Genomic DNA, 23,916 nt, shown 5'->3' on the forward strand with positions numbered 1-23,916 from the left:
TTTATATTGTACCAAAGAAAAAAACAGCATTAAAAATTCACAAGAACTTGAAAACAGGTTGGAAGTAGCTGCAGAAAGACGAAGACGTGTTTGATAGAAAGATACTGTGCTTTCCCTTTAGATGGACCAAACATAGACTGAAGTTTATCTCATGTTTCCTAGATTTTATGAAATGTCTCTGATAATTATCAACATCCAGATCTATTAAACTGTTTCACGAAGAGCCTTCAAAATGAATGTCTTCCTTCGTACCAGGATCTTCAAATTCATCACAAAACCTTTTAAAAAGTCCCTTTAACCGCCACAACTGTCCCAAAACTGTATAGAAGAATCCCATTGGCAGCTGCCTGAACAGGCTGTAACGAAAAAAACAAACTGTAGATTTGTGTCTAGAACCGAACCTTTCACAATAAGAGAAGTGCTGACATGTTTCCTCCCCTGGGGTGGGGGGGTGGGGGGGGTGCATGTGGAGCCCTGCAGCGCCTCCTGTCCAGGCCTGAGACACAACACGAGACCAAATGATGAAATGAAATGAAATGAAATAGCTTGCCAAGGCCTCGGCCGTTCAGCACACGCACACAAATAAACCCACACGTGCACTCAGTTTGTCTCTATTTGACAGAGTGTTGGGTTGTTTGTCATTCGGTTAGGGGAGTGTGGGGGGGGGGGGGTTGGAGTGGGGGGTTGTGTCCGGCGTACCGTTGTTGGAGTCAGGATGGAGAGGATGAGGACGGGGCATCCCACTCACCCACTGCTGAGCTGCTGTCATGGCAACAGCAGCCACCACCGGCATGGGCCTACAATGCACAGGCCAGGAGGAGTCACACACACACAGGCTGCAGGCACTCACAGACACACACAGACAGACACACACACACACACACACACAGGCTGCAGGCACTCACAGAGACACACAAAGCAGGACACCACTCGGCCACAGAAATACACATTGGGAGTAAATACAGATCCTTAATATGTGCAGATGCATCTTCCTAAAACAAAACACAGTTGGGTTGTTCAATATAACATTTTATTGGATTTAACTTTTCTTATCTCTTAACATGAAAGTGCTGGAACAGAAACAGTCACATTGTTCTTTGCCCCAAAATGCAGTTTAAATGATTTTTACTACTTGTGACTGACCTTTATATTTAGTTTCCCTAAAAATAAACTTCATTTATCAAACTAAAACCTTTATGGTCTGTTTGCAAAACTATCTTTTATCCTCATTTGCATTAAGACAATAAAGTTTCACATTTTTCCGAGGTGACCTGACTTAAGCACATAAATCCAAGCTGTATATGAAAAACTGAAGTCTAAATACAAACATTATATGTGGATAATTTCTTTTTATCAGCCTATTTCATATACATCTTTATTTTTCTACAGTCCATCTGTAGATGCAACCTTTTTTTTCAGCCTTCCTGAAAAAATTACCAATAAACTCAACATTTGCCATCTCTGCTTTCACTTAAAAACCTCCGGCTCTGCTGCAGAAGGATCAGTTTCCAGTGAAATGCAGATGTGAGTGTGTTTAACGGGATAGAAGGAGCACGGGGAGCCAGCGGCGCAAATCCCATTCAAACAGGTGTGAGGAGCAGGAAGGATCCCAGGTGCTGCATGTTTGATCGGATACGTGGCCAAACGGGATAGCACATTGATAGCTTCTCCTTTTTTTTTTGTTGCTCTTAAGGTGTTGAGCAACCCAGCATCCGAAAATAGTGCCGGCTGTTAGAAAAAGTAGGTCGATAGGAACTGAAAGCGACGTTTGTTTTCACGCTTTTTTTCTGTGTTCTTTGTTGATAAGCGAGGACTGTGGTTTCTCTGCCTTTCCGTCGCTGGAGAGGCTTTTACGCACAGGTGGGAGAGACCCGCTCAGCATAGGACAGCCCCCCTCTCGCGGCTCCTCAGCGGATGATGTGAGGAAGTGACATTTTTTCACCGCTGCGGGTCGGGACAGCACTGCTCCTCCTCTGCAAACAGGTGTGCTGCTGTCCGGGTCACTTCTGCTGCCGGGGAACCACCGGGAGGCTGCGCCGTCCCCTCTCCAAAACACCACCACCACCACCCACCGAGCCTCCAGGACGCGGGACAGAGCGGGGACCGGAGGAGGACACAGAAACCGACCCGTTCAAGTGCGTTTCTTTATTAGCCAGGGCTGTTTGAACGGGCTCTCTCTCTCTCACACACACACACACACACACACACAGAAAGAGAGAGAGCGAGAGAGAGAGGGGGAGCGATGGCAACGAAAAAGGCGTGCGTGGATGCGCCCAAGAGGAGCCGGAGTCCGGTCGTGCTGGAGGCGGAGATGTTCGGTGAATTTCAGGACTGGTGTCTCCGGACTTATGGGGACTCCGGTAAAACAAAGACCGTCACCCGGAGAAAATACAACAAAATCATGCAGACACTGTTGCAGAGCGACGAGTCGGACGGCGTGTACGTCGACAACAGCCACATCAACGCCAAATTCAAATTCTGGGTGAAGTCGAAAGGATTTCAGGTCGGGACCAACGTCCTAGGAGAGCACAACAAGAAAGGGGCGCCCGGGAAACCCGTCCTATATGTGCCGGTCAAGTCAACGGTAAAGTGTGCGTGTGTGCATGTGTGTCTCTCTATGTGTGTGTGTGTGTGTGTATATGTGTGCACGAGATGTCCCGTTGCCGCCTGTATAAGTTGTCATTATTCCAGGGCTGCACACTCACACATGCAGCCTGTCATGTGAATAAAAAGACAAACTTGTGGTGTTTTATCGTCCCGGCTCGCCCTCGTCTTCCCCCCGGTAGAGATTCACTTTGTCCACATCCCGACCAGAACGGCCCCTACGTCTCATCCCCTGCTGCCATGGCAACGCCGGTGCCTCCTGGCAAATCGTAAGAGGGACATAGGGCTGTGAGCATCGCATGTGTCCCCGGTGAGGGTGAAGTCCCGTCCGGGTGTGAAGCATGTCGATAACTGGACTATTATTTGGTGTGTTTGAACCATGGTGCCATTTATAGGGGCTCGTGTCGTCCGGTGGGGTGATGCTGTGTATATGTGTGTGCGTGTGTGTGCGTGTGGATGCAACGGCATGTCTGTGCACGGGTCGGGTATGCCAGGGTATAGCCTCCAGTCCGGTGAGCCCTCCTATAGAGAGAAAGGGACGAACCACCCGGTACATGACAGATCCAACATTTTCTGAACATAAGCAGCAGCTTGTGATTGTCAGTGATCCGCGCGCGCCCGCACTGTCCCATCCAAACCGAGCAGAACGAACCGTGTCCGTGCGTCGCCAGCATGTATTGTCCCCCCTCCCCTCCCCACCCCCCAACTCGCCCCTCCACCCCCCCTCTGCCACCCCTCTCTTTTGAGGAATAGCAAATATGCGGTTTCTAAATACCCAAACAGCCCATGATGGGGTTTCTTTTCTCAGAGACATGAGCCGGTAGTGTGTGTGTGTGTGTGTCTCTGTGTGTGTGTGTGTGTGTGTGTGTGTGTGTAGCTTCTCATTGTCCTGGGCAGGATGCGGATGGCAGGCACTCGTTGCTCTGGCAACACCTGTGTAGTCCGGGATGGTCTGTCTCTGCTGCATCCGAGCCTTTTGTGTGCGTCCCCTCATGAAGCCGCGCGAGACCAATGTTTTATCCTAAGAGAAACACGTTTAGATTTTTGTCAACTCTTATTTTAAAAAAAAAAAGAAAAAAGAATAGTGATTTCTGCATGTGATATATAGAGGGGAGGCGGCTGTGCGTAATTGGAGACCACGTGAGGGGCTGTGGCGGAAACAAAAGGGTCTGCACGGGACCGATGTCGACGCACGCCCCGGAGTGAGCGCTCACTCTTCACCTGCACATGTCTGCGGGTGAGGTGCAGAATTCGCGTGTCACCGTGCACGAGCACAGGGCTGCAGGTGCACGGAGGGTTAAACCGCACGCTCCTCTTTTGTAAGGGGGGAGATCAACGTGCGCTCGGTGGAGTGTCAGGCAGTGGCCCGGCGGCTCTCTCTCCGCGCCCATGTCTGTGTATGGTGATGTTGGGGCCTGCTGTGCCAGCGAGGAGACAACCACCATTTTAAAACAAGCATCTCCAGGGAACGATGCCCCCTCCCCTCACACACACACACACACACACACACACACACACACACACACACACACACCTGCCTGACCTGCTGGGACACAGTCTCTCTGGACCACAAAGAGCAAAAACACATTTTCTGTGAGCAAACTGCAGGAGATATTGGCACCGATCACAGACTAAAGCCTTTGATTTCAGATGAATAGCACGGAGCCCTCCACAGGTGTTAAACCTGTGTGAGAGAGAATTTAGATTTAGGCCAAATGCCTTTACTAAATCCTGTAATCTCTCCTCAATATTATGTTTCCCTCTGGGCAGGAGGGCAGGTGCGACCTGTGTCCGCAGGTGCAGGCGGTGACTGAAATGTGTTGGTGATTAGCTTTTGTCTGCTGTTCTTGTCATTTCTTGTTCGTATCAATTCTCTCATGTCCTCTTGTGTAATTTATTACACCTAGATAAAACAAATGCATTCTATATAATAATAATAACTGTCTGGTTATAAATCCTTCATTCATGGAGGGTCAAATGTTCTGTGAATTGTTTTAGAGGATCAGATTATGGCCCATGGTCAGTTTAGACGATATATAAACGAGTTTGACAAAATAGTCGAACCACCTGTTAATCTTAAAATGAGAATTCAACAGCAACACGAACTGGAGCATCTTAAAATGACCATCTTGTTTAATCGAGACATTTTCAAGTAGAGGATCGCTCAGTAGAGCTCACACCTCCATCAAGGCCCCATAGCCCCCTATGAAACCACTTTTACATTCACTAGATCCACACCAAATTGCTCATAGATATCAAAATAATATAAATATCCCTGTTTTTTCAGAATTCCACTTGTAGATGTCAATGCCCACACTATGTCAGATTTTCATGATCCATGAATTACTCCCTGGAGAATTGGTGGAAATGTCCAAAAATCTCTCACAGCGTTAACATTTTTTTTTTAGTTCTGTCCCTGTTTGCGCCAAAACAGTTTATTTCCTGGACCCATGTCTCTTCCTTCCATCAAGTTTTATGGAAATCCGTTCTGTAGTTTTTGCTCAAGCTTGCTTACAAACATATCTTTTAAAAAAACTGAACAGTAACAAAATCATGAAGGCAAGATTTATTGTTGGATGTTGTTGGGGCTAGGTGTACCTTATGAACTGGGTGGGTTTTGCAGGTCGGCCCTATTTCTCCGCGAGGCCCATCTCACATCTGCTGAGCTGAGATCTTTCTCTGAGGTTAGATCTCGCTGGAGAGGCTGAGAAAGTGTGGTTGACTGAGAGAACATGCTTTGTAGCTAATATCGTAAGGTGCGCGGGGGGGGGGGGGGGGGGGTAGCCTCCCCTTGACTCAGCTCCACTAGGGAAATTTAAACAACAAACAGAACATCAGCCAACACAAGCAGCTTCTAATGATGAGTCAGACGCCACAAATCAACCAATTTCTAAGCATGTGACTGGATTAGAAAGCATGATTTTATTTGGTTCAGCGTGCGTTCCTGGGTTTTATAAATAGGCCGTCCTGGGCCGGTGGAAAAGTGACGCGCACTCAAACAGACGTCTAAACACACAGACACACACACGCACAATGGTCACTGCCTCCTCCTACGGCTGCAGGGCCGGGGGCGTGTCTCTGGAGCTGGAGCATTGGAAGCCCCCGCTGCAGCTGCTCCCAGGGTGTGCCAAGTTTCTGTACGGGGGCAGGCCGGGTGGGGGTAGGGATGGATGGAGGCTGATGTGCAGACAGAGAAGGTCTCTTCTGTGTGTCAGTGAAGCAGACAAGGAGGCTTCAGTTGTGTGGCAGGACAGAGGGAGCGGGCACAGTAGCACAGACTCGGTGCCGATGCCTCTTTTCAAGCCGTGCACAGAATGATTTCCTTTCTGTGTTGTCTCTCCGTGTCCCTGTCCCTCCTGCCCATGTCGTCTCGCCCTCTTTCCGCACGACTCAGGGCCCATCGCCGTGCTCGGAGAATCCAGCCGCCCTGAGTGAGGAGATGCAACCTCGTTTAGCTCTCATTATGTCCTGATTAGAGGACGCCACAGAGGAGGAGGAGGGGGGACAGGACCAGAAACAGACATGGAGAATCACCACAGAATTGTGCACCACATAAGCACGAGCACTTCCCGGAGACGGAGAGAGTCAGAGTGCAGCCAGTTTCAAAAGAGATGCTTAAACTGAACATTTTCAAATACTGCGTGCTGTTGCTTTTAGTTGCCATGCCTACCGATATCTGTAAATATCTCTGTACATTTATCTCAACAAGGTTTTGGTGGACAACCTCTCACACACACACACACACACACACACACACACACACACACACAGATAATGTTTATGTGCACACATTATGTTGCCACAAATGATGAAGCCACACATCAGCTTGTGTCAACCTTTATCACCTAACTTGTACAATTAGTCCAGAACAGCCGGAGAAGTGTCCTAAAGCTGAGGAGATTAAATGAATTGGCAAGGAGGGCTGCACCTTACAACTGTCGATTGATTAATCTGTCAAATAAAATGCCAGCAAACAATGAAAATGTCCATCACAGTTTCTCAGGACTCGACCGGCCGTCCAGTCAAGAATTTTTATAGACTAGGAGCCTGAGGAAATATGAACTGTAACTGTCTGAGATGGAATTGAACCCGATAGATTAAGTGTTAAAAAATTACAAACGATTTCTGATAAGTTTTTTGTCCAAATTTATAATTTTCTCAACAATAATTTAAACACTCTCTGTTCCAGCCTCTCAGATATGATGATTTAGCTGTTTTTCTTTTTCTGTGTAAGATTTGAATTGAAATTTGAAGACGTCATTCGGATTATAGTTAAATTTAGCATTTTTACCGAATATTTCCTGGAATTTTATAAACAAAGGAACTAATTAATTAATTAGGAAATAATTGGCAAATTAATTGAAGGATTTGAAGCCTTGCAGTGACAGGAAAGGATAGATTTGGCCACAGAAAGAGGTTTTTCAGTGTTAGCTTTAGAGGATTCAGTAATACCATCAATGCAGAAATGAAAGCTCTTTCTTGGGACGTCCTCTCCTCATGTAGAAATCATACACCCCCTTCTAATTTGCATTTTGGAAAATGGGCCCTAAATGTCATTTTCTTGCCTCACCCTCGACGAGGAAGAGGAACATCATCATTATTATCTGATTAATTAGTCCACATTTCCCCTGAGAGCTCATCTTTTGTGGAGGGGCCACAGAGTCAAAAGAATACGATCCCCTATTATCCAACAGCATTTGCATTAATGCCAATTTCTGCATAGTGAATCTCCAGTGCTTTTGTCAGTCCCTTTTTTTTTTGTTTCCTCTCCCTCTCTCTCTCTCTGTGGCTCTGCTTATTAGGGGCAACACATGGGTTTGTGCTCACGGGTTCAAACAGTAAACCATCACCGACCCCGGACAGGAAACCACCGACCACTCCTCATCGCCTCCGTCAACAGAGCGAAGGAGAAATTACCTGAACCTGTGTGATGCCGAGTGACTTGGTTTCCTCAGTTTTTTAATTTTTTAATTTGAGACGTGTCGGCCTGAGTGGGCAGGACATCCCTTTGTTAGACGAGAGACTAACTGAGATTCACAGAGAAAACGAGTTTTATGACAATACGCGTTCATTTCAGATGTGGGGGTGACGAAATCCATGTTGCACGTATGTGGTAGTTTGGACGAGGATGTGTGCTGGTACAAAGAGGGGGTTGCTGATCGCATGCTCTGTGTTTCCTCCCTTCAGCACCCTCTCTGTTGCCATGGAGAGACCGTTCTTTGCTTTCCCATAGGAGGAGAAATTAACACCATTTTTAACTGGCCCGGGGGCCTCCCCCCTGTGTGGGAGATAGTCTGAGTTCTGCTCCACACGGGCACACACACACACACAAACACAGAAAGAGAGAGAGGTAGTCTTTAAGAAGGCAATAATCATCCTACCACACCGCTACTGTCACTTTTAATACCTTTGCAAGGCCAACATTTTACAGAACTGGGACAACGTGATAATAGCCTAAAAATTAACAAAATGGATCCTGGGACGTGATGATGTATGTGCAAGTCATTAACATACCACTTTAGTCAGTGACTGGAACGTCAACAGTGTCAGTCTGCGGGGCCTGTGGGACCGTCTGCGTCTCCGGCTCGGCGGGATATTGTGGATGTCACACACTCTATCAAATAGTGTTCATCACGGGGGCAGCAGATAGAGAAGCACTCGCACACACACACAGACGTCGGACAGAGGGCCGGAGCTAGGTGCACCTAATGTGGATTTAATGACGGGGCTTTATATGAATTGAGGCAGAAGAAGAAAAGATGACGGTGAAAGGAAAAGGAAATAGAAGTGGAACGGAAAAAAGGCCTCTTTTAATCACAGTTTTTTAAATCTTCAGTGTGAGCCTTCTGCACTGTCGTCCCCTTGGTGCACAGACACACACACACACACACACACATAGAGAGACACACACACCACATGCACACACACCTCACACACAAGGCTTGTCCTATTTATGTGTCCATTAGCCAGTTGATAGATTTACGGGGCGAAGATGGGGCTTTAAAAGATGACCTGTTGTCACATCTGCAGTGAGATAATCTGAGTCATGAGTACTGTTGACACAGCCCTCTTGGCACACACATGCACACACACACACACACACACACAGACACACACAGAAAGTATAGGTTTGATTGTACAAGTTCAGACCCACGTTGACCTTATATATGTTTTAGATTTCTGCACGCCTCACTCGTGTTTATTTGTTCACCCATGGATCTAATTTCTTCTGTGATGCGTCTCTGCCTCTGTCTTCCCCGGCCTGTCTTTGTGACCCAGCTGCTTCCCGTGAACCCCCCCCCCCCCCCCCCCCCATCCCCTCGTCTTTCTCCTTCTCTTCCCATCCTGACCTGCCTGTGTGCAGGACGGCTCCTCTCTCCCCTTTAGCGACTCCCTGAGTGTGTGTGTGTGTGGTTGTGTGTGTGTCTGTGTGTGTGACTGCCAGCGGGGGTGGGGGCAGTCGACTCAACCCCTCCAGTCTCCTAGCAACAGAGCGGTTTGGTGCGGGACAGAGGGGATGGGGGGGGGGGGCTGGTTGTACAGTGGCTGGGGAGAGAGCAAAGTCCTACAGGATTAGAAAGATGGAGAGAAGGAGAAAAAGGAGGAGACGGAGGGCGAGAGTTTTTTGCAGTGTTGTTGGCGATTAGCGATGCTGACATGTCTCCTTTGCTCTTTAAAACGGCATGCTGCTGATGAGACCCAATATCAACAGCACTATTCAACAGCTGTTCTCCTCCGAGATGCTTCATCTACAAACTCCGCCCGGTAGACATGCTGCACGCACTTAAACACACATGCACACACAAACCCACAGCGCGTTGTGTTTTCGAGGTGAATGTTTAACTCCCCGTCGGTTTGTGTTTGTGAAACTGGAGCTTATCTTTGCAGGGGAGCCCGAGGAGGCCTTTAGGTAGCAGGGCTGATGTGCTGGCTAATGGAAGAAACACAGTCATGCTCTGCAGGGTGTGAAAAGTCCAGTATGCAGGGTTTAGATTAACTTATTATGGAATGTAATATTTATAATTACGTTTTTTCTTAGGCGTGTAATCAGCTGAAACCAATTTGTTACCTTTTTTTAATTCCATTAGGAGCGTTTCCTCTTCCACAGAATCCAGGTTTCTACACAACGCACAAACCAAACACTGGATGCAGAGGGGGGCCTTCTGCCGTTTCACATTTCCTGAAGGCCACTATAGATTCTCCAACATGAATAAATGGAGGGCGAGACAAAAGGTGTTCAGTGAGATGCAATATGCAACTTCATTATGTCACTAGATCGACGGCACTAAACCTTTAACCTACAACCTGAGGAGTAGCCGCATATGGCAAAGCAAATAGCGTGGATCAAAGTTCACCTAATAGAGACTCCACATAAAGCTGAGATTCGCTTCATCACAGGAAGTGAACGTTTTTAAAGTAGTTTTAAATTAGATTTGACCATAAAAAAATCGGATCGTCACATTTGTGGGATTTTCACTTGAGATACGACTCAAATGTTTGAATGTTGAATAATCGACAAATCATCACAGCTCTATAGCTATAAAAAGTAATATCATTAATTGGATAATTAATTTGAGTAGTTTTACTTCCAGTTAATCAAATGGGATGATTCACTCCTTCACATCACTATAAATGATTTATATTTGCAAGTTAAAATGCAAACAATCTGAAACGTCCCGTCACCTTGAATAAAAATGGGGACTTTTCTCAACAATGTTGCAAACATTTTGGACAATGTAAGTACACAAGTCATAAAATATAAAACATAGGTCGATTTCAGACATTTTAATGAAGAATTGTTGCATATTATATTTTTAAAGGACTTTTACTTTATTAGATTTAAGAGTGTTGTTGTAGTCCGTGAATGCTGTTGAGTCCCCTGCGGCAGGTTTGTGATATTGGGCTGCATAAATAAATAAAATCAATTTGATGTGACATTTTTCCTGATGTTTTTTAGACCAAACAATTGATCAATTAATTGAGAAAATTATGTAAAGTTGCAGCGCTGCTCACATTACAAGTTATGATTCTGGCAGAATTATCCAAGCTCGTATCACAATGTATATGTTTGAGTTTCTGGGGCGTTGGGATTCCAGGTCAGAGAAAACATCCCCAGCAGGATTCCCGGTGTGTGATGGAGGTTTTGTTGGGGTAGAATTCAGCGGAGGATGCAGCAGCCGTGTGGGTGCACTGCACACCCCACAGTTGTATGAGATTATCTAAATCCAGTGTGAATGGACCTGACACCATTGTCCCAAGCAGCAGCGGTGGCGGTGGTGGCGGGGCGGCGGCGGTGGTGATGTCACCCGGGGAATGATGATGATACCGCGATAGATTACAGCTGTGATGATGAGGTGGAGGATCGCTATTATTTCATTTATTATCATTACATTTAGCCCATGTTGACAGGGGAGGGTGGCTGGAGAGAGTGAGGGAGAGAAGGGGAGAGAGAGAGAGAGAGAGAGAGAGGGCCGGATTAAAACAAACCCGCTCTGTGAGCTGGTTTTAGTTGCCATGGCAACGATCATTACCTCGCACTTGGGAGAGCAGGAGCAAGGAGAAGGAAGAGGAGGAGGGGGGGGGGGGAAGAAAGAAAGAAAGAAGGGATGGAGGAAGGGGATGGAGACATGGAGGAGATGAGAGAGGCGCAATTGGGGGAAAAAAATGAAATGTCAGATCTCAGGAACTGTGCAAAAATGTCAAGGAGAGAAGAGAAAAGTGTGATTCCTCGATGCCAAGGGGACAACTTTCTGAACTCGGGACCCTCCTCTCACTCAAACAGGGAAACATCACCTAGAACCCGATCTCTGGATAATGTCAGAGCGAGCTGGACTCTGAAACTGGGAAATAAAAACCTTATTAAGGGATCAAATCCATTTTCTCTGTTACGTGCTTGCTTGGGCATTTTCTGTTAAAACACATCAGCAGGTGCAGGGGGAGGGGGGGGGGGAGTTACTTGGAGAAGGAGGTGGAGGAGAGGGAAGCCCCTTGTGGTGCAGTGGATGGAGGCTGTTGTCCTGGCGATCCCGCTTCCATGGTGTGTCACATGACCCTTTGCCCAGCACACCTGCCCGAGAGGAATCAGCGGTAGTTTCTATGGTGACAGGGTCAGCAGTACGGGAGGCAGTGGTGGTGGTGGTGGTGGTGGTGGGAGGGACTGTTGGTTCTTGTACAGTGTCGTTGATGTTATTTTTAAACATGGCAGACATTGGGTGATGGTTTGCCGACCCAGCCGGGGCCGAGACCTCTCCACTTCTAATTTATAAAGACTGAACGGCAGCGGGACAGAACAGGTAGTTTCATGTCTTTCTCAGTGCTGGTGAGGACACCTTGTGCTTTGACTCTCTGTGACCACATGACCCCATGACTCATTTGGCTTGAAGGTCCAGCTCGCATCACACGGATGCAGGAATCTGTGTACATGTTATATCAGACACTGTAGATCAGACACACACAGTTCTGTGATCCTGAGGTGGGACATAGAGCTAAACTTGTACTCTTTGTCCTGTTTCAGTGTTCGGATGGTAATTCCGCCCAAGACAACTCCTCCCTGAAGCGTGTGGCTGTGGTTGAAGACTTCTTTGACATCATCTATGCCATGCATGTGGAGATGGGTGCTGACCCTGGCCGAGCACCCAAACACGCGGGCCAGAAGAAGACCTACAAAGCGGTGAGTAAACACAACCAGGGACCACCCACTGTGGCTCCTCGCTGACAGTGATGCTAACAGACAACAAATTATATTCCCTCTTGGTCCTGCCTCTGTCCACATCAACACCACATGGAGCAGCTAGTGGGGAAAAAGTGGCAAAAGCAAGGCAGGTGGATGTTGTGCACATACAAACCCCTCAGGTGCTGCAGGAGGAGGAGGAGGAGGAGGAGGAAGAGGAGGAGGAGGAGGAGGAAGAGGGAGAGAGGAGGAGGAGGAGGGGGAGGAAGAAGGGGGGGGAGGAGGAGGAGGGAGGAGGAGGAGGAGGAAGAGGGAGAGGAGGAAGAGGAGGAGGAGGAAGAGGGGGAGGAGGGGGAGGAGGAGGAGGAGGAGAAAAGCTGCAAATGAAAAACTTAATGCCGTCAGGAAAAGATGGATATGAATAAAAGCAGGCTACACTTCACTATGCACTGTACACAACATTAAAACTGGTCCATGCAAGTTCTCGACCAATCACAAGTCAGTGTCAGCTGTCAATCATTATGTTTCACCCTTTTTTTATAGCATCAAATTACTAATTAAAACCATATAAACACATGAACATACATCTAACATGCACTTAGATTTTTTAGTGCGGTCCATCTAACAAACCATTTACATGAAAGAGGTGGAATTTATGACCTATACTGCAGCCGGCCACCAGGTGGCGATTCAGAATCTATCTCATCTATATATACAGTCTATGACATTTACCTGATGATCAGTAGAAACATAATTGAGAGAGCTTGCAGATAAAACATTTCTGAAGAACTCTCCTTTTCTGAGGTTTTAAAGAATCACAGTTATTTGAAAACATTTGAACCGAAGTAAAATCCTGGGTCCCAAACCTGAAACCAACTTTGTAAAATAAGCTCTGAGAACATAATGCTTACATTTTAACATCAGGACTCAGGAACAATCATCTGTACCAGGAAAACAAAGCACTTAAACCACAGATTTAGATTTATGTCACACTATTTACATTTCTTAATGAAACACTGAGGTGTGGTCTTGGGTCGGGTGGGATGTCCTGGCAAACTGAGAGGCTTTGTGCCTCTCTATGTTGGGTGGCAGGGTTCGGGGGGGGTGGGGGGGTTTAACAGGACGTTGGTACTCCTCCTCTCCTCCCTCCCCCCCACAATTGAAAAAATAGTCATAGAGCCAATTCCTCCTGCCCTGTAGAGAGGTCCTGTCACGTCTCATAGTGTGTACCCTTTTGAGGAGGCAGCATCACTGGGGCAGGGCATAATATAGAAACTGTCACTGTGGCCTTCTGGGAGGTGCACGCTCCTCTGGGTGGCCTTTCCCTCTCAGCTGCCTCAAGGGGTTGTGAGGGGTGGGGGCAAAGGGGATGGGGGAGCTGTGGCAGTGGCAGTGGCGGTGGTGGGCCGGTGGGGGTGGGCACCCCTGCTGCCTCTCCATGGTCACGTGAAGGTCGCATTTTACAGGGAAACGCCAGAGGGGGTGAGGATGGGAGGGTGGCATATCATCGGAGACAAACAGAGGGGGAAGGCTGAGCATGAGAGAGAGAGAGAGAGAGGGAAAGAGAGGTGTAGATGTGAGTCAACGGCACCTGAGAGAGCAGGGAGGGAAATGAAAAGGGAAAAGATGAACACCACTTGTGTTTTAAAGCAACAAAGCAGAAATGTGCAGAGGTCTGGAACTGGAATGAGGCGATCCCGAAGCATGAGCGATCGCCCACAGGGAGGATTCCTCCTCCTGCCACGTCAAGACACCACAGAACCACTGACCCCTGACTTTCACACGTGCATGTGGCCCAATGAAAAAAACAAAAAACACCTGCACACAGTTTGAGCTCGGCCCCACAGCCTGAGCCATGTTTTATTTTGTTGTGTGCTCGCTCCCCTGGCACAGATCGCAGAGACCTACGCCTTCCTGCCCAGAGAGGCGGTGACTCGGTTCCTAATGAGCTGTGGAGAGTGTCAGAAGAGGATGCACATCAACCCCAGCACGGCGGAGTTCAAAGGTAACGGAGCACACACCTGACCTGTGGATATCCCGCTCGCTCCGCAGACATCATTAACCGACGTGCTATTTTTGAGATCAACCTTTAAGAGCAGCCAGCGCGCTCAGATGCGTTTGACACACTGACACGGAGAAGGGTTAATTACTGTGCTGCATGCTGAGATTTAATAAGCCAATCGGTCTTTTAATTCATTATTCTTCATTGTAAATTATTATAAGATTCATAGAGATGCTAGAGGTGTTCTGTTTGTTGGCACCTGAATAACAAACATTGGTCAATTCTCCCGGAGATATTATTAATTGTGAGCTTATTTCACCTAGAAGAGTTTCTGAATCAAATCCTCATTAATAAACCATATTGTGTGTATCCATCACCGACATGATGTAACAAAGACTCAAGAGGACCAGGATCTCTGGGACTGTACAGAGCCGCTGTATGATCACTGAGTCCCTCTAGTGCCCGGTGTGGAGACTGCAGTCAGCTCCACAACTACATTGTTCAAATCCATGTGTGTTTCAAACTGGATTTCAACCTTTTTGCAGGATGTTGCAGTGAAGTCTGCATCACTCAAAGGGTTCGTTTACGCCGATAGCAAAAAAAATTCTCACAGACATGTCCATTGAAGAGGGAGAGCCACAAAAAATGAACGTCTCCAGTTTGATTCCAAATCCTTTAACTGTATTTTCAAACTGGGAGAACTGACATCAGAACATGACACATTTGTTGATTTGATGTGACTCACACTGATCGCATTATCTCTGATGTCTATTGTGAATATAAACACCCATGAATCTTTTCATAAACAACAGAAACTGCAGAACTTAATTGAGAGTGTTAATATGTTTGAGTTTTTGTCAGTTCTCAAGTATTCCAGTAATACCTGAGTGCACATCCATGTGTGCACTGCCAACACGGATTAATAACAGCTCATTGGGCATCGTTGTACTGGTGCTAATTAAGGGTTTGGAAGTGTGGGGTTGTGGGGGGGTCACAGGTGGGGTCAACCGTGTAGTGAAACCTGTACACTTAATACTATGCAAATGTAACTGCCATAACCATAAAGCTATGTTAATTATTCATGTTCAGTTTCGGTTGATATTAGTTAAATGTGTGAGGACAGTTAGTTTTTTGAAGATTTGCTTCTGGTGTATAATGTGAAAAAAGTGTGTTTTCACTCACAAATTTACAAATATAGTCGTCAAATAATCACAGAATCTGATCTGGTTGAGTTTAAACTACAAATATAACATTAAACATTTATATAATTATCAGTTTTATTAGTTTTTAACATTACTTTGGGTTTATATTCCATCTATAAACTTTTCAAATGTTTGTTTGCTGTTTAAATCTCCACGTAGGTTTTGTTCTAATTCCAAGTCCAAGCCCTGCATTAAACACCTAATTATAAGTATTAGCAACAAATTATATTTGAAATATGAAAGTTAAATCTTCCAATTATGAATTATGGCCCTCAGCAGTGTTTCAGTATTACATTAATGGTTCATTAATATTGATGATTTCATTTATAAGAGGTAATAGTTGGTCATTGTGGAGCTAGCTTGAACTATCCTGCATATTCTGGTATAGATCTACATAAATATAAATGTAGTGTCAGATAAATTAATGAAAAGGGAAATATTTTTCTGGAATGTGATTGTTTTTTATAATCTAATTTTCTGTGTTTTTCTTTTTGTTAGAAAATGACAGACCCGCCTCCCTGGTCCCGGACCTCATTGATTACAACATGCCTCTTACTGCCACCTACCTGAAACAAATGAAACTGCAGTGCATGACTGCCAATGAAAGGGTAAGTGTCTTCTTTCTGCGAGTGGACAATGAATGTTTGTGAAGAATGAGCATAAAGACAAAGTGTCCTGATGGATTCATTTGAAGATTCTTCTAACGCCAGACCAACTTGTTGTTTGGTCGATAAATGAGCCTTTTGAGATTCAAGATCAAGCGATCACAATAATCAACAATCAAAGTATTACACATAACAACAAAAGAAACAAAACAAACAACCCTCTCCCCCCAGAAAAAGTTTAATCTATATATTTCGTTGCCTTTGTGTTTTCTAATCACTTGTGGTTATTTATAATAAAGTTTAAGGTTAAACTATAAATTATAAAGCCTCAATTATATTACTTTGCTGCATATAAATCATGGCAGACATTATTTTATTTTTTAAAGCGTACATTGGGTGATATGTTGGTATTGAAAATGTACTGCTCCCTAGTATCGGTACCACATGGGCCCCTTGACTCCTCCACTGTTAATCTCTCCTTATTCACTATGACTGTGTTTTCTGCACAAGTCTCCTGCTCATTGTCCTTTGAGTTCTGTCCTCGAGGCTCCAGGGTGCGTGGTCCTGTCCTTAACTTTTTTTAAACTAGTCCTCCTGCCGGGTGGGAGGAGATCAGTGTCAGATGTGGATTAGTGAAGCTTCAGTAGATGTAGTGACGTCACGTGTGAGACCACTCCCATGTGTGGCTGTGACACAAACACTCACAAGCCCCTGTCACTAAAGTGCAGGGAGCGCCGCTCGATGATGATAATGTAGCCCTCACTGACGCATAATTAGGATTATCCGGAACAATGACCCAGGCTGTGATTCGTGGGTGAGTACAAATTAACAAATGCTCCTCAGACTGTTGGTCGCATCTGTGTGTGTCTCTGTGTGTGTGTCTCTCTCTCTCTCTGTGTGTGTGTCTCTCTCTCTGTGTGTGTGTGTGTGTGCAGGCTGAGAATGAAAGTACCAATAATTTAATAATGAACCTTGGGCTCTGGTTAGTTTAACGTTGTTGTGGTTTGTTCCATATCTGAGCTGCTCTGTGTTCCAGCTCAAAGCAGCAGTTGGTTCCAGTGTCACACGTTCGCTCTGTTTGCAAAAGCACATGAGCAAAATAATATTTGTCAGTGAGTATCTGCTCGGTTGCAGCGACTACAACTCTGTTTGCATATGGTTTTGCAGAACTTGAGTGTTTGTGGAAGTCGACGACAAACTTGACCTCCTCCAAAGTCAATATTTTAAGAAAGTGGGCGATAAAATCCTGTTTCAGATTTGTTTTCTTGTTGTTATTATTCTCCCTCTGGTTGGATTCAGGCCTTGATGTAGAAACACCACCACGACTTGACTAAAACTAATGATCCTTAGCACGCACACTATCACACATTATTTCTCATTTAGTCAACAAATGATTTACTGATATTTGTGATATCTGCTTATCGTCTTAATAGTGAGACACTAAAGTTGATTTTATTCTTTGCCTTTATTCTTTGCAAACCGTTCTGTTAAATGATCTGGTCCTCAGTTTTAAACCTATATCCTCCTATTGCATCTATAGCATGAATTATTTGTCTTCCTGAAGTGTAGACATTTCCACCTACTTACAAACTGTAATTGGACACACACTCACACATGTGTGAGTCCCTCTCTCTCCCTCTTTAATGCAACATGGCTCACTTGGTACCTAATAGAGCTGTCACTGAGCATTTTGGTCCTCCTCAAACCCCGTACAGAGGGACGGAAGCCTATTCCCAGGAGTTTAGGCCTATTTGTGTGCTCGTGTGTGGAGGAATGAGATGTAATTCTGCTCTGCTCCGTCACATACTCGTAGTCTTGCCTCCTGTGACTAAGATGCCAGCTGACACATGACGGCGTGCGGCACAGAGGCCAAAGAGAAGTCACCGTACACGTTAGCTTAACGTATACAGCGGGTCTCTGTGAAGCTTAACACGGCCTCTGAATAGTTTGTGAGATTATTCCGCTCTCCTCTGCTAATCCTCGCCACCGTGGTTCACCCATATTTGTGTTACTCTACAGCAAGCATCTTTAGGGTCTGTTAAAACTTACCAGGGAGGCTGCTGCCAGAGTTCAGTAAGTTTTATTTAGAGACTCATAAAAAAAATACTGCATGGAAATTTCAATATGTAGACATTTATAAGGACAAATCCATGAATTTCAAACAAAATCTAAAATTTTAAATTGTGGCTTTTCTTTTTTTAGCCATTACAACAGGAACTAGAATGATATTTACTAGAATGACATTTACTGGAGAGCAAACTTCTTCCAAGAGCAAATTTCACACACTAATAGATTGTAGTTCCCTAAATTTGCCTGATCTCTCATCAAGATCCATGAACTCTCCTCTGGGAAATGTAAATCCTTATCTTGCAATGCTAAAGAAAGTGAAGAAAATTCCTTCTTTTCCGTCCCCTGATCCGGATCTGCACCAAAACTTGATGATTCTATCCTGAATCCTACCACATCCTTCCATGTAGTGGTTCTCTGTTTACTTTTCCTTGTGTACTGCCAAAGCAACCAACAAACAAAGGGACAGGGGTGAAAACATAACCCCCGTATTGGAGGCAACAAGTCCAGAGTACATAAGAGCAGTGTTGTTTTAAGACAGGCTTTAAAAAAACTCCTTTAACAGCTAAAGAGACAGGAGACTCACTGAGACAAGAAGAAAGTCTCATTATGTGTTTCTCTAAATGAGAAAGTTGGAAGTTCAAAACATGTCGGTACCGTCCCGCGGCTCATTCAGTTGCTCCTCTGCTTCTGTGTCTCTTCAGGACGACAGCTCGGTGAGCAGCGAGGACATGAACGGCATCGAGCCCACATGGGTCGCAGCGGAGCAGCCCCCAGTGCCTGAGCCCAGTCCACCCCACGGGGAGCGAGTCAGCAACCCAGCAGCCGCCATTAAAGAGGAGGACGGTAAGGCCGCGGCTGCGATGTGGCACAACCTTTATTGTTTTTTATTTCCTCTACAGCTGGAAGCTGAAGGTATCCTCGTTAAAGCAGGTACAACGCGGGGCAGGAAACAGCTTGCCTTGTTCTTAGTGGGCTAATCCAAATAAATCCACTCTTACAGGGGGTGGGACACCAACCGCAGCCCCAATCCTTTGTGCACCCCTCTCTCTCAGGGTACTGGGCTTAGAGAAGTAGGACAAAGGCCGATATTTAACCTTCACAGATTACACACCACGATGGAAAAGACGGAAAATGGGGCAAATCGTTAAAAGAGAATTACTGTGTTTCAGTGAATGGAGGTGTGCGCGTGACACACGTAGAAATGGTCATGTGAAATCAGCGCTTGGCCACAAACTGGGTTGAAAAGCTGTAATTTGCAAACACCGGGGAGTGACGGCTCCCTTCCCCCCATCCGTCCCTCCTCACCCCCCCCCCCCCCCCCCCCATTTCTTTCTCTGTTTGCCGGTATAACTCCTCAGATTCTCCTCTTTTTACCATAACTTTTATTTATCCTGACAGTTGACCCCAATACCCACTTCCGTTACATTTCCATAAAGCACAACACGAGGCGCTAAGTTTCCTCCCCCTGTGGGAACACACCCCCTCACTCACCACCCAGGATAGAAATAGTACCGTTAGTAGTAAACAAACGCACATTAATGCTAAATGCTGCTGATGACCAACATCCACTCAGCTCATCCGCATTTCTGCGTCTCCACCCCATCCTCCTGTTCCCTTCCCCTCTGCCAGATGACGACTCCTCGGAGAGCGGCAGTGCCAACGGGCCGCCGGCCCTGACCTCCCCGGAGGTGCTGGCTGCGGGTGGGAACCCCCCAGATGGTGGGGCCCCTTATGGGGAGGTGACGGAGAACGGTCTGAGCGCTCCCCTGGACTTCAGCACCACCTCGTCCTCGTCCTCCTCAGAGGATCAGCAGCCGGTCAATCTGAGTGACAGCCTGCTGCCGGTGGGGTGCTCGCCCACAGACCCCACCAGGAAGTACCCCGTCAAAACAGAGTACACCAACAAGGTGAGTGCACCAACTTCATCTGAGTGATGAACGCAAATACATATATTTAGCTGTAGCTCGTCTAGAAGCTAATCGTCTGTATAATCTACAATAATAATATTTATGTTTGGTGTTTCCAGTCTCCTCCGTACAGCTCAGGAAGCTATGACTCTGTGAAAACTGAACTGAGCATGAGTGCCGAGGACTTGACCTCCGGCCGGGCGCAGATAATCGATGATGACGACGATGATCACGACGACCACGATGACAGCGACAAGATTAATGATGCTGAGGGGATGGACCCCGAGAGACTTAAAGCCTTCAATGTAAGTATCCTGTCTGACTGATGTAGTGTAATTACATTTATACACAGTGACTACAACACAGTGCTTTTCTTATATCTGTGGCTCTGCCCTCTTCTTGAATTTGCGGTTTTTATGTGTAGATATTAGACATATAAATAGATAAAAACTCACATCTAAACTCAGTGTCGTCCAATATTCTGTTTATTCTGTGAAAACCAATATTTATTCAGTCTAATGGAAATAAAGGAGCATGTGATTTAAAAAGTGCAGCCATGAGTGAATAAGCAGGGAGGAGAAATATCGTCCTGCGTATGAGCAGTGACTCCATTTTCACGGCTCCTGTTTTCCTCACCTCCCCCTCCCTCTTTATCCTCTCTACCTCTAATGCACCCCCATCCCCTGCCTTCCCTTTCCTCTCTTTTGTTTTCAACTCTCACACCCCTCTCCCTCTCCCCACCCTGCACCCCCCACTCCATTTTTTCTGCTCTACATCCTCTCCTCTTCCACCTCCCCTCCCCTCCCCCCCTCTCTCTGCCTCTGTCAGATGTTTGTGCGTCTGTTCGTGGACGAGAATCTGGACCGCATGGTGCCCATCTCCAAACAGCCCAAGGAGAAGATCCAGGCCATCATCGAGTCCTGTAGCCGACAGTTCCCCGAGTTCCAGGAGCGCTCCCGCAAGCGCATCCGCACCTACCTCAAATCCTGTCGCCGAATGAAAAAAGGCGGTTTTGAGGTACAGAGTCCCCCCCCCCCCTCCTCAAAAATATTGTCTTAATGAATACAACACACCATCTTAAATCAATAAAAATCCATAACATGAAAAAATCCATTTGCCTCCTGCCTCCAGATCCGACCAACACCTCCTCACCTCACCTCTGCCATGGCTGAGAACATCCTCGCTGCCGCCTGTGACAGCGAAACCCGAAACGCTGCCAAGAGGATGCGGCTCGACGTCTACCAGTCGTCGGTAAATGTCTTGGCAGTTGGTGTTTGTGATTGTGCCCAGCAGGGAACTTGAGGAATGCACTGGAACGGCCATGGATCATTAAAGGCCTAACTTCACCCCCCCCCCCCCCCCAGCTCCAAGCCCAACTCCGCCCAGTTTAATAATTAAGAAAAATGCTAAAAGAAAGTGGGCAGGGAGCTGGGAGAGGGGGATGGAAATGTGAGCTGCTCAGTTGTGTTCTCCGACCAGATAAAAATCTGGAGCAACACAGAATCACAAGGCCCCTCTGCCAGAGAGCTGTTTAGAGGTGGAGCTCTCCAGAATCCCCTGAAGCCGTCATTAGTGTGGTGGAGCACCATCGTGGTCCTGAGCCGTATCAATCTGACCCGCCTGGCCTCAGTCCCAGCGAAGCCCAGAGATCTCTGAGCCGAGGTCGTGCTCTGTGAAAAAATAGTGATTGCAAACGTTGCTATCGAGGGACTGTCCTGCCATCGGCAGCCATTTCTGAGCCATGAGAAGGTCTGAGGGAAAAGATTGAGTCCAAATAGCAAAGTGAAAATATAAAAAAGAGAGGCAGCGGAAAAGATAGGGTGATTGATGACTTAATATAATATGAAAATCAAGTTTCACAAACTCTTTGTACGGGACAGGAGGAATTTAAACAGTAGACGGCAGGTTGAGCAAAAGATAACGTCCACCTCGTCGTGTTCAAGAAAGTTAAATAAAATCTTGGATGTGCCCATTTATCTAGATCCAGTTGTTTCTTGGTTTATCCTCCATCCAATTTTATGGAAATCAGCTTTGTAGTTTTTGCGTAATCGTGCTGACAAACACTCGCAGTTGGAAACATAACCTCCTCGAAGGAATTAATAACTAGTAAGAAATGTCAACACCAGCATTGTCGTGCTCTTCGTATCATTAAGTTTGCAGCTGCACAACATAAACCCAAATATTCTGCTCAGCACTCAAACCATTTTGTGTCTCGTAGGATGAGCCAGCCTCCGGTGACAAGTCCAACTCGAGGGACGCGGCCCCGACAGCATTTTCCATTTCCAGCGCAGCTTTCGCCCAGGAGCAGCTCTACACCAACGGAGGCCTCAACTACAACCTGCGAGGATACGGGACGGCCGGCAGCAACCAGCAGAACTCTGGAGCTGCACAGACCAATGGTGAGGAGCTTGTACTCTTTAGAAAGACGTTTGCACAAATCACAAAAAAACTGTTGAGGTGTACGGCCTGAAACTAGTCTTCTACATTTCTTAAACACTATACATCTCTATTTTTCAGGGTATTTAGTCATTTCATAGTTTAATATTTCAATTAAAACATATTTAACTTGGTGGAGATGCCTCCTGGCCCCACGTCATAGTCTCTAATGTTTCTCCTGTACTGTTCTGTGTAGCTGCCTGAAGACAAGCACTGAATTCTGGATGATTTCAGGAGATTAGGTGCATGTTAGATCTTGTCCTGAGGAATCAAAAGGAGTGACGAATGCAAAACTGAAAAAAAGTATAAGAACACAGATGTCTCCAGATGAGAAAGAGGAGCCGTATCGTATAAGATGCTGATGAAGATGTTAACTTGGAAACCAGATTCAAGAGATTTTGGTGATGAGGGTTGAAGTGTCAATGTTCTGCAGTGTTCTTGTCTGAAAACAGATTGTGCTTTGTGTCCACAGGTCCCACGGATCTGAGTATGAAGTCCGTCGGCCCAAACTCTTCCTCCAGCTCCAACAGTCACGGTCAGGGCGGCGGCGGGGGCGGAGCCTCGGCCCAGCTCAGCCCCCCGGAGGTCACGGCGGTGAGACAGCTCATCGCCGGGTACCGGGAGTCCGCGGCCTTCCTCCTCCGCTCGGCCGACGAGCTGGAAAGCCTGATTCTGCAGCAGAACTGAGTAATGAGCCAAACCGTGCCAAGACCCCCCCCTCGCCTGTCCATCTCCGCCGCGCTGGGTCTCACATGTTTGGGCAGACTTTCATATACAAAGACACAAATGTAGACGAGTGATGCCGCAGCACACGGTGGGTCCCGTGGGTCCGGCACCTTCACTTCTCTCCCACGCGTCTCTGTATCTGGACAGGCCGGAACATATCACAGGCTGAAAAATGTTTATTTATGCATTTGGTTCACTTTGACCTTAGTGCCCTCTTATCTGTAGCCATCCATCCCATTCAGTTCCTTTTACCACCTCAACCTCCATTTGTCTCAGGAAGCGATGATCTATGTGAGAAAAAAAATGACAAAAAAATCTGCGTTGGTACACAGTGAGTACCAGAGGTGTTAACTTAGCTGTGACCATGACGCCACATTGGCTCGTTTGTGTAGATTTTTTTGAAATGAATAGTTAAGTATCAGTGAGTTAGTGTCGGTACTTTGTCTCTATTTTTACACGGAAGTAACATATGCTGTGCAGTGGCATGATTTGATCGGGTCGAGTCTTTTTTCTTAACGATAGCAACAGAAATTCATCTTTGTTTCATGGGGGAAAAATTATGGAGCATCGCTTGGTTGAAGTCCGTAGATTAATCGCTGCTAAATCCACTGACCTGTGAACCTCAACCGCTTCTGTACCACGTGCAAAAAAAAAAAACTAAAAAAGGAAAGAAACAAAAGAACCTGAAAGTTTC

The 23,916-nt window shown here is 46.3% G+C and overlaps 1 protein-coding gene across 1 annotated transcript; it reads left to right on the top strand.

Annotated features, from left to right (window-relative positions):
* The first annotated feature begins 2,242 nt into the window (after positions 1–2,242).
* nol4la (nucleolar protein 4-like a) lies at positions 2,243–23,183 on the top strand. Its single transcript, XM_053425670.1, has 11 exons — positions 2,243–2,584; positions 12,119–12,274; positions 14,168–14,279; positions 15,977–16,086; positions 18,855–18,996; positions 19,783–20,060; positions 20,180–20,365; positions 20,889–21,077; positions 21,192–21,311; positions 22,279–22,459; positions 22,969–23,183. The coding sequence occupies exons 1-11, from the start codon at positions 2,243–2,245 to the stop codon at positions 23,181–23,183; spliced, it is 2,031 nt and encodes a 676-aa protein (XP_053281645.1).
* The last annotated feature ends 733 nt before the right edge of the window (positions 23,184–23,916 follow it).

This window comes from Pleuronectes platessa, chromosome 6 (assembly GCF_947347685.1).
Source record: "Pleuronectes platessa chromosome 6, fPlePla1.1, whole genome shotgun sequence".
Classification (NCBI taxonomy): Eukaryota; Metazoa; Chordata; class Actinopteri; order Pleuronectiformes; family Pleuronectidae; genus Pleuronectes; species Pleuronectes platessa.